This window comes from Thunnus albacares, chromosome 6, assembly GCF_914725855.1.
Source record: "Thunnus albacares chromosome 6, fThuAlb1.1, whole genome shotgun sequence".
In the NCBI taxonomy this organism is placed as follows: Eukaryota; Metazoa; Chordata; class Actinopteri; order Scombriformes; family Scombridae; genus Thunnus; species Thunnus albacares.
The window spans coordinates 22540666-22552724 of record NC_058111.1 but is presented as its reverse complement, the minus strand read 5'-3'; the positions used below and the strand labels follow the sequence as shown (position 1 = coordinate 22552724).

General features: G+C 42.2%; 1 protein-coding gene across 1 annotated transcript in view; it reads left to right on the top strand.

The window, feature by feature from the left end:
* Nucleotides 1-4385: 4385 nt before the first annotated feature.
* Nucleotides 4386-12059, top strand: part of LOC122984498 (sodium channel subunit beta-4-like) — a 30859-nt gene continuing 23185 nt past the window's right edge. The window contains exon 1 of the mRNA XM_044354988.1: nucleotides 4386-5196. Coding sequence (XP_044210923.1) covers nucleotides 5103-5196 — 94 coding nt within the window. The 5' untranslated portion in view covers nucleotides 4386-5102. The remainder of the gene's footprint in view (nucleotides 5197-12059) is intronic.

Here is a 12059-nt window from a genome sequence, read left to right as displayed (position 1 = left end):
CTTCATATCTATGACCTCCCACAATGTCTCATTCAGTTTAACAAAATGTCCTCTGATGCATTAGGGTAAGCCCAACCATTGTCTCTCAACAGTAGCTATATTATATATCCTGGTGTACCGGAACAGTGAGCTATATAGTGTATCATGGAGTACTGGAGTTTATACTCGCCAAGAACAATTTGCATTTGATACCCGCATACTGACGCATAAAATGCCTGCCTTTGTTAATTTCTGCAAAAAAACAAAAAACAAAATAAAACCCAGCATGCATGTGCTTTGTCTTTCACATCAGGACAGCTCATGCACTGCGTGTGAACAGTCTCAAACCCAGAAGGATCTCATCAGCGAGGACAACCTGGAGCTGCTCTACTGAGAATCAGTCAGAGGTGACTTTGTGGATATAGAGTATTTATTTTCAGCAGCTTTTGCAGCCAAACATGATTCATGTGGGTTGACTAAGAAATGTGCCAGATTTCTGACAGTATGTGTCACACAACATAGGTGCGACAATAAAACAGGCCACAGTACACAAGGTGTAAAAAAAATATCAAACAATCATGACAATACATTACTAATCATTACTAATTACATTAGTAAGACACAATTCAAAATACATTACACATATGCACTCTAAATGTATATATTATACTATCATATACTATCAGATTAGATAATTAAGTGCAACTTTCTTGTGTGTATATTAGGCCAGTGAAACAGTACGCAATACATGGAAGATGAAGATTTAAGAGAGCAAACAAGTTTATTTTAACATTCTTGTTGCAGTTCCACTGCACAAACAGCCCACAAACAGTCCTTGCAGTAATATTTTACTAATTAAACCTTTTTCACACCAAGCCAACATCACGCAAATAATCACAGCCAGTTTCAAACTACCCTCTTCACTTCCAACTCATACCATGAGGCTGCACAACACAAAATCTCCACCAAGAGGCCAGATGCATGTTTTGCACAGGTTTCATTATATATCAGCACTGAAGTGACTCTAAGTTCCAAAGCAGATGTGTGTGTGTGTGTGTGTGTGTGTGAGAGAGAGAGAGAAAGAATGCGTATGTACCGCAGACCACTCTTAACTTTAGACAGGACTCACCTTTAGATGATCCCTGTTGCCCACTGACAGACGGATGGACGGACAGACATAAAAACAACAGGAGCACAAACCGCAGGACAAAAGAGACAGGAAAAAGAGAGAAAGGGGGCGCAAAGACAAGAACAGAGGAAAGAACAAACTCATAAGCACACAACATTTAAAAAGCAACAAAAAGAATGTAAAAAAAAGAATGGTGAAAGAGAAACGAGTAAAGACAGATTGACCCGTTCAGATGAAATAAAAAAGGAAGGACAGATGAAAAGTGGAGGTAGGGAGAGGCCCACCCCATTTGTACTCCTCCACTCAGGATGCTTTCTGAAATCTGCTCACTCACCGGCTGGTGCAAAGAGAGAGAGAGGGAGAGAGAGGGAGAGGAAGGGGGAAGTGGGGGGGGGGGGGTAGAGCAGGTCGAAGTGTGGGGTGAGAGGAAGGTTAATCAGAGTGGGAGGTGAAAGTGGTGGGTGGGAGAAGATGGAGGTATGGAGAGAGAGAGAGAAGGAAGGGGTTACGAGCTCAGTGTCTTTCAGTAGCTGTGTTCGGGCCGGCTCAGCTGTGTGGCTTCACTGCAGCATTTCACTACCTTGGCCGTCCCAGAAACAGATTCTCCACTCCCTCCCTCCGCCTCTCATCTCACCTCCCTGCTTTGCCTCCTGTCATCTCTCCTCCCCTCGCTCTTGTCCCCCCCCCCCCCCCCACCTTCTCTCCTCCTCCCCTGTCCACTCTTCCCTCCTGTATCCCGTCTTTCCTCTCCTTGAACTTCTTTTTCCTCTCACCCGTATCCTCCCTTCCTGATCCCTAACATTTTCCTTTCTCCTCTCCTCTCATCAGTGTAATGTCCTCTCTTGCTCCGCCTTCCTTCTATACACAGCATCCAAGGTCACCCTGTCCAGAGGCAGGTGTGTGTGCATGTGCGCACATGTGACTATGTACTTGTGTGCATATGCATCTCCCATTTCATATTTATGCGTATATCTGTGTATTTACCTCTAGCATCTATCTACAGAACATAAAAATCTACATGTAACTTGCTGCATTAAATTGCGTACTATATGTATCTCACTGTCTATTAAAGCTCCTACACACACTTGAACTTGGAAATGACATCAAATGCCAAAGACGGATCACCTGACACCATGTGACTGTGTGTGTGAGTGTTTGAGAGGTCAAGCATCAATCATGTCTGTATGGAAAAAAGGGAAAATGAGAACTGGAAAGGGTTAACAGAAATCAGAAACACTACATAATATATGCATTTTGTTGTACTATTCTGAAATATATCAATATATCATTCATCAAATGTGTCTAGTTACACAATAAAACAAAAACGATCATTATATTGGAAGAAAAGAATGCTACTCTGCTCATTGAGAAATCTGTATAAGGCTATGAGATAATCGCAGGAATATCCTACAAGCCACAATGTGCCAAAACTCCAGGGAGCATAAAGTGATGCCAAAACATCACACGTATCTGTGGTGCCAAGTCATCACAGAAATCACAAAAATGTGTTGTGGGATGCCAAGGCATCACAGAAATGTGCGGTGTCGATTTAGAAAAGCAATTAGGTGTTCTAGTAACAAGAAACATTGTTGTAGTTCCTTTGGAAGACATGCCCACGCATCAATGGCATTTAGAATAGAATTGTGTTGATTAACGGTCCCTTTTGGCAGGCCTGTTAAAAGTCTACAAGGGGTTGATCGAAAGTCAGTCCATCTACCAATGTCCACCAAGGTACCCTACTAAAGGTGATCAGGGCAAGCGAATGGCTGATAGACCTTGATAACAAAATACTTTGCTTTTCATGTTTAGTTTTACTTGTCCTTACATCCTTGAGTGAAATGGGAAGCTGTGTTTGGTTTAGAGAAATGGGCTTAAGATGTGCGACCCTGTGTGGCTCTGATGTTGGTGATGACACTGTTGATGCACCTATCGATTGGTGAGGAAGTCGTGAATCCAATGACTGAGGTCAGGCTGCACATTCAGGTTGTGGACTGGTGATCTTTCACTGCCACTGCAGGGTTATGTTGAAGGCTGAGCTGAGATTTATGAAAGATATGTTATGATTGTGTAACGTCCTGGTGGTTACATGTTTTGAACGAAGTTGTGAAGGGCACAGGTCTCTGCATTTTTTACGACCTGTGTGCCTTGTAGGCAAACTGTAAAGCATGTAAACTAAGACCAATTTCATAAGATAGTTTGTGACAATGTGAATCATAACCACGGGACACTGGTCAATGCCATGGATTTTGAGCACAGGGTCTGTTATAAAGGTCTTCTACAGTGTAGCCACCTTTGCTGATTGTATAGATTTTATGAACAGACGATGGATGACAGACTGGGCTCCTTATGCCTTGTTTGGCTTGCACCTACTGAGATTCAGCCAAAAGACATGACCCAAAACAGAGCAGGGATGGGAAACTTTGAAATTACAGAGAGAGTTTGCAGTTAAGTGCTCCATTTAAGTAAAAAGTCCCTACTATCAAAATGGAGCTATTACATTGTGAGGCATTATAAAAAAAGGAACTGCTGGTGACTATCACGTTGAGCTGCAGCTACAGCTACAGTTGCTTGAAACAAGTATATCATTGCAAAAATTTCAATTTTAAACATCTGTGAAAAGTCAAAATGCATTAAAATGTGATCTTCTGAGGAATTTTAAGGTAGGACAATGTAAAATTTAGCGGAATCCTATGCTTATGCACATGTATACTGCAGACATAGTGGTTTACAACAGCACATATTAAAGAATCAAACTAAGATATAATAAAGCCAGCAGAAGGATGGGAACAAGATTTTTTTTTTAAATCACAGTAGCATTTTCTATAACAAGCTATACTTTAACAAATCCTTATCCTACAAACAAGGATAAGGGAATAAAAAAACAAGCTGTACAACTGAAGAGTGAAAAAGGAAAAAGAGAGATATAAAACATAAGACATTTTATAGAAAACTTGCCAGTGGACAACATCACATCTTGTCAATGCATTGTAGGTAAACTGCCAACACAGAGGTATACCAGGACCATGAAATGGGAGACGCATGAAAGAGGAGACGGGAGTAAAGGATGCAGTAAAAGACAGGGGTATGTCATATGGGTGAAGCACCCAGCCTGTGTCCAACTCGCAGACCCTCTTAAGTAAGGCTGACTCAGCCTTACTGTGCTAGGTGCATATGCGTGTGTGTGTGGCAGCAGTAATCACCCCCCTCCCCATTTCACTCTATCCCCTCCTTCCTTCTCTCACTCTCTTCACCTCTACCTCTGCAGTACGTCTCTCGCTCATTCCTCCCTGTGCCGGCTGGAGAGACACGCGCTTTCGGCTTTTCTGCCTGGCTGCTGGCTCTGCTCCAGCATCCCTCTGTGCCTCTCTCGCATGCTCTATCCACACCCCCCTCCAGCCTATGTCTCCCCCTGTGGGGCTTGTTGGCCAGCCTGCTTCCCTGGCTGTTGCTGCAGCTGCTGCTGGAGCAGTGGAGCTGTCTGACACTACGTCGCTACGCCGCTACCGCTCTGCCTCGTTTTTGCTCTCTGCCTCGCTGGATAATCACCACTGAGTCTGCCAGAGACAGTGACAGGGGACAGGAACGGAGCCTGTACTCTTCATTCAACTACTGCATTCTTCAGTCTGTCTTTTCCTTTGCTTTCCTGGGCTGTTGAGGAGCAGCGCAGGGAACTAGACGGGAAAGAGCTCCCTGAAGGAATTTATCTTGCTCTCTTTGCACTTCCTCCCTCTGTTCATTCTTGGGACAGAGTGCAGAGGAGGAGAGAAGAGGGAGGGACTGAGAGCAGGACTTCACTCTGCCTTCAGCTGCACAGCTCAGTGTCCCACCTTGCTCCAGAGACAGACACACAAGATAAATACACACAGACATATATTTGCATAGACTGAACTCTGGTAGACAGGGACACAGATTGATAAAGACACACATTCTGTACATACAGAGACAAACAAGAACTCATACAGACAGACAGACAGACAGACAGACAGGTGGTGTCATGGCGTCAGTGGACAGCACTGGTTCGAGTGTCTCCGGACGGCTGAGATCAGGGGATCTACTTCATGCTGGTCTGGCAGTTGCACTGCTGCTCGGTGAGTTATACTTCACTCTATACCTTTAGCCGCCCTGTCATTCCACTCTCTTCCACTGTATCTCTACATTACACCATAATATTGTACTTCTATCTTCTTCATGCCCGTGCGTGGTTGGGTGAATCCCCCTATTTGTCTATAAATTATAACATGTCCTCTACGCTTCCCTCCTTTGCTGTCGTTGTTTCGGTGTTTTATGCTGGTCAGGGTGGGTGGTTCACTGCTGCCACAGTAAATCCATACCTTTTTTATTACTCCACACCAACATCTGCTGTTCTGTCGTTTCTGCTTCAGCTCTCCTGTCTCATCTAGCTCACCTTGTTCTCTTCCCACACCTGCAGGTTAAAATGTGTGGTCATTTCACATGTGATGTTTACTTGTTGCTGTACTGAGGGCATCAAGGTCAATAACATCTGACCCTCGGCTCATCTGAACTTGGACATGTTGACTATCAGGTTGCTGCGCTGGATCAGTGACTGGCTGTCCAAATGATCTCCTTCATGCATTAACTTAACAACGTGCAATTTTCAAGGGGAAAAATGAATACAATAGATAGAAAAAGACAATTATGAAAAACCCTTGGTTCAAATTTCATACGTAAAAGCATATTTGTTATAAGTATAGTTCACGTTCATGTGTGTTTATGTGTGGTCATAGTATTACTGGCAGTGACATAGTGGTGCAGTGATGATCTGTGTTTCTGCTCATACACTCCCTGATTTTGTTGTAGCACCCAATAGTGCCCCCACATCCCAAAATTTCCTCCCAGCTCTCAGTTGGATGTTTAAAAACTCACACATAGTTCACAAGTGAACCATTTGGATTTCAACTGAGAGCACTGAAACAACACTGGCGAGTCGTCTTTGGTACTCCAACTCACACCAAGGGTTAATTTCATAAAGCAGTGTTATCTGGATTACTCTGCTGAGGGAAACACATAACAGCTATATTTGCATCAGTTCATATTGCAGAATTCAGGAAGTTATGAGTTTTACTCAGCAAATTTATCAGATTAGTCTGTAATCCTGCTTCATTAGACATGGCCCAAATGTTACCACACAGGAATTTGAGTTGTGTTTTAAACACCACTTTGGCATTCGTTATATGGGTGCCAGTAGTTGTGTTGTTTCACTTTTGAGGCAGTTGCTGTTGCAATTAGTAGGTCACCTTCTTTTATTTTGTTCTGAATTGTTAGGAGGTCTGGTAAATTCTTATGCATTTGATGCAGCTGTGGTAAGTGAAGGCATTTCAAAGGTAAAATGACAAAAACAGAATCAGTAGATTTGCCATCAGAAAGTATTGTTGTAGCCCTGTGTAGTAAAATTAAATTTTATGTCTCACAAGCAAAACAAGAAAAAACAAATTAAGGTTTCGTCACCAATATGAAAGTTATTAATCTCTGCAGCCCTGCATCTGAAACTGTTGATTTAATAACAATCCAGGTCCCAGTGGTAGCCACTGTGGTCCCTCACTTAATGTTGTCAAGAAATTATCATTGTTCCCTTATTATTGTCTTGACCTTCTAAAGACCTTGGACCAAACTAATGCTGAAGACCATCAAACATTTTGTGGCAGCAACCTTCGGGTGTCAGTCACATAACCATTCATAAGTTCTCATTTGTTTAGGTGCTGCCTCTTTGCAGTTTTTCAGTTTGACCCATAATTATTATGTACAGTATGTCATGATGTCATTATGAATTCCCATCACTATTTAAGATATTTAATTTAGCCCTGCTGTCAGCCCCAAACCACTTGTAGCAACATTTCCCATCTCCATTCTCCAACATTACAATACTTAATATCAATATTTCATCTGTGATGTTCCATATTCTATTTTACACGGCATCTGGTTATTTATCTGAAAATGCACATTAGACATCTGTTGAAAATTCATGCCTGTCTAGACCCCACAACAGTTTATTTCTTGAATGGTTTGCTAGAACATTGCAGCAATCTTTCTCATCAGACCCTTTGGCAACAGAAAATGAAGTCAGGGAAAACACGAGTGGAACAAAGCTGCAGTTAAAGCCAGATATGAAATGTGAAAATAGGCTGAAAATTTCAGGATATTTCAGTATTTCTTAAAGTCCTGCCTTGTAAACTACTCAACAATAAACACCTATTTGTAATAATTAACACTACAACAATCAGAGATATCAATGTAGTGTCCAGACTAAGACCACATCCTTGTAACTATATTATTTAGCCTGAGAGTGTCAGTCATTATTCACATAGAGATACTGTGGACGTTAGAAGCCAACATTATAACAGGACCACAAACACGAGTCAGATGACAGACTACTTCAGGGACCAAAGATCCGTTTTTGAAAATAATGATCTGTAATCCCAAAAAAGATCCAAGATCTGTACACACACACACACACACACAGAGAGAGAGAGAGAGAAAAACTCACTCACTTCAACCCCATCATTTTTTTCCACTTTCACAAGCCTCTATTGCCTATGTTGCTATATGTTAACATAAGGGATTATGTAACTTTTTTTTTTTTAACAACAAACAGCAGACAATGTAAGAGTTGTGGTACAACTAGCAACAAGACAAACAGATGCAGAGCAGTCCAGGGTGTAACAGCAATTATCAGAAACATTTAGCTGGCATGTAAATATGATAATTATACTATATCATATTACAGAAGACAAGAAAGAATTTATTAATCCTGAAGGAAATTCTTGTGCCAACAACATGTTCAATGCAACAGAAACAGAGAAAGGCATTTCTTAGTCAAATCTAAATATTATGTACAATAAACAAAAATTTAAAAAAAATTAAAAAAGATAAAATAAATTAGAGAATAGAATAAAACATTTATACATGCAGTATAGCTATAGACATGCATGTGATAAAATAGAACAACGTAGTTGTCAGTAAAAGTGAGTGAATGAATTTATATTAATATTGAATGATAAAATGATAGAATGGTGGCCACAGTACTGATAGCAGAGGCAAAACAGATGGAGTGAAGATACTGCACTCTCTACAGATATTACACTCAATGTAGATAGTAAATTACTCATTGCACATATTCAGTTTAAGCCTGTAGAGTGTTACATGATGAAATGTTACATGTTATTGTCCTTATTAAGGGGGGTTTTACTGGGTGATCTCCCTGCAAAAGGGGGAATTATAGAGTGTGATGGCCTCCAGCAGAAAGGATCTCCTGTGCTGTTCAGTCCTGCACTGAAGGGCAATGAGTCTCCTGCTGCATGTGCTCTGATGTCCGTCAGGCATGCAGGGGGTGAGAGGGATTGTCCATGATGTTGAGAAGTTTCTTCAGCATCATCCTCTCAGACACATCCACCAGAGTCTCTAGTTCGACTCCCAGACAGAACCAGCCTTTTTAATGAGCTTGTTAAGTCTGTTGGTATCAGCTGCCTTCACCCTGCTGCCCCAGCACACTGCCGCATAGGAGATGACACTCGTCACCACGTAGTGATAGAACATGCACAGCATGGTCCTGCAGATGTTGAAGGACCTGAGCCTCCTCAAGAGGAAGAGTTGACTCTGGCCCTTTTTAACACAGTGTCTGTGTTCCCAGATCAGTCCAGCTGACTGTCAGTGTATACTCCCATGTACTTGTAACCCTCAACCACCTCAACGTCATTCTCCCTGATGGTGACAGGAGTCGGGTGTGTCGTCTGCTTCCTGAAGTCCACGACCAACTCTTTAGTTTTGTGGTTGAGCCCACACCACTCCACAAAGCTATCAACCACCCCCCGATATTCCTCCTCCTGTTTTCTACTGCTACAGCCCACAACAGCCGAGTCATTCGAGAATTACTGAAGATGACACGACTTTGATCTGTACCTGATGTCAGAGGTAGGGGAGAACGGGGTAAGTAGAGCCAGTGGGTAAAATGAGCCATCCCCTTTATCTAGGTAACCATAAACGAAAGTAATCATGTGACCACAAATTAAGAAAGTATAGTTCACATTACTCAATCCATCTTGGACTAAAGCAGATGGAGAGAGTGGTAAGCAAACCAGAGCAAAAAAAAAGATTTTTGTCATGACAAGTGAATTCATCATGTTACTAAAGTTATCAGTCTTGTATCTTAATCAAAATAGATAAGTTTTGGACATTATTACATGTTAATTTAAGTCAGTGTAAGCTACAAAATAAGGTCATAAATGTAGCAATTGTGTATCTGAGCCACTGTGTGAAATAGTTTGTCAAAATGGAGGTTGTGGGGTAAAATGTGCTGTGATGTTAGGGCAAATATTATTTTCTGATATTCTAGAGACTAGAGACACTGTTCATGTTAACGTTTGATCACTGTTACAAGTGTTACAATGTTGATGAATAAATATCTAATTGTTGACTAATGTTAAGTTTAACACAAACATACTGTTCATACAGACGGGTGACAAATTAAAGGAAAAGCCATCATAAAGTGCCTTAGTGAGGTGTTGGCCACGTGCCACCAGAACAGCTTCAATACACCTTAGCATTGATTCTACAAGTCTCTCGAGGTCTACTGGAGGGATAAACACTGTTCTGCAAAAAGATATTCCCTCGTTTTGATGATGGTGGTGGAGAGCGATGTCTAACACCTCAATCCAAAATCTCCCATAGGTTTCAATTGGTTTGAGATCTGGTGACTGTGAAGGCCTTAATATATATATTATATAGCATATAATTCACATCATTTTCATACTCATCAAACCATTCAGTGACCCCTCATGCCCTATGGATGGGGGCATTATCATCCTGGAAGAGACCACTCCCATCAGGATAGAAATATTTCATCATAGGATAAAGGTAATCACTTAGAACAACTTTGTATTGATTTGCAGTGACTCTTCCCTCTAAGGGGACAAGTGGACCCAAACCATGCCAGCAAAATGCCCCCCAAAGCATAACAGAGCCACCAGATCCCCTCACTGTAGGGGTCAAGCATTCAGACCTGTACCAGTTTTTCCTTTAATTTTCACCTGTCGGTATAAACAAAAGCACAATTACACACTTTACTGAAAATATTCAGGTAACATGTTGAACAATAGGACACAAACATATAATTTTACTTAAAAGTATGAGTTTTTGCCTTTGTTAAATTGATGGCATTAATAAAGTTCAAAATTATCTCAAAATTATTTGATTTTGTGTCATTTTTATATCAGTATTTAATGGTAGCACTTATTACCTCCAGGACACTCAATTTACCCCATCCCCATGCTCATTTTAGCCCTACCTTGGGGTAAATTGTGCCATAGGACTAACTTTTTTTGATGGGTCATTGTTCTAAAACCATAATAATTAGATAACTTGTTTTAATTTCCATGGGTACACAACAACCTGAGATATATACATATTAACTATTATTTGAAATAAATGCGCTTTTATTTTGCAGTAAAATCATCAAATGTAAAAAGTGGCTCATGTTACCCCATTCTCCCCTATCGAAGGTAAAGAAGAAGAGAGATAAGACAGTCCCCTGCAGCGCTCCAGTGCTGCTCACTAAGGTTTCCGAGGAGCAGTTCTGCAGCCAGACATACTGTGGTCTGCCTGTAAGGTAGTTGGTTACCCAGACCCAACTGTGGGTTGAGGATGAGTCTTTCTAGTGCCTTCATGACATATGAGGTCAGAGCCACTGGCCTGTAGTTGTTGAGGGATAGAGGTTAGGCCTTCCTGGGGACCAAGACAAAGCAAGATGTTTTCCAGAGAACTGGGACCCTCTGCAGTTCAATACTCAGGTTGAAGATCTGTTGGAGGACTCCACACAGCTGAGCGGCACTCCCCCTGAAGACTTTGGGGCTGATGCCATCAGGATCAGTAACTTTGCCAGGGCAAAGTCTACACAGCTCTCTCCTGACGTCGTCGGCTGAGATGGATAGGGTGTCGAAGGCTGGAGGTGCAGGAGCAGGAGGGGGGAGGGGTTGAGGGACGGGGAGGAGTGCTAGGTGGAGGGAGATCTGAGTGTGTTGCAGGAGCAGGGGGGGAGAGATGTAGGGAATGGGGGGGGGGGGGGGGGGGGTGCTCCCGGTTTCCTCCACCTTTACACGTATGTGTACATGTGACCCCACCTTGTCCTCCAACACCTGCAGCTCTGTTGATTGAGTTATTTAACTGTTGTAATTCTCTGCCATGCTGTCATTCATTCACCTTGGAGAGGACATCTCACTTCCCTTACTTCCCCCTATCCATCCCTCATGACTCCCTCCATCTTTTCCTACACACTGTACCCCCTCCATTATTCCTGTTACCATTCGTCTGTCTCCTCTCCCCTCCTCCTCCCTGTCCACTCCCTCCCTTCTCTCCTACCCTTCCCATAACTTCTCTCTCCCTCTGTCTCTCTTCTCAGAGAGGTAATAGTGTCCTCGGTCAGTTCTCTATGGGTTCACTCAGAAATACATTAACCCTTCAATCTCTGGCCTACTTAAAGAAACACCTCACCTTGACAGTCAGCCAAGGACACACACAGTCAGTTGCTCTTCCTCCCATTAGGTTCAGTGATTCAGATATTGATGTTTCCCAACTGGGACAAAGAGATATTTGATAGTGAAGCTAAAAATATCATGCATTCGAGCCTATTACTCACATACACACACAAACATGCACACAAGTACATGCATGTAGACTGTACAGACATACAAGAGTTCGCACACATACAATTACAAACATACAAGTACAACCATGCAGACATAACTTGCATAGGATGTTACTACAGTATATGAATCGGTGGGTGCTGTTAGGACAAACTGTAAGGACAGAGGAAGGGGGCGGAGAGAAAAAAGATAGTAGGGAGCAGAGGTGTAAAATGAGGGAGGTGCGAAATCTATTTCTGGGCATGAGGGGGGACACTCCTCTCAGATATGTAAAAGATCATCATGCTTCCAGTGTAGAT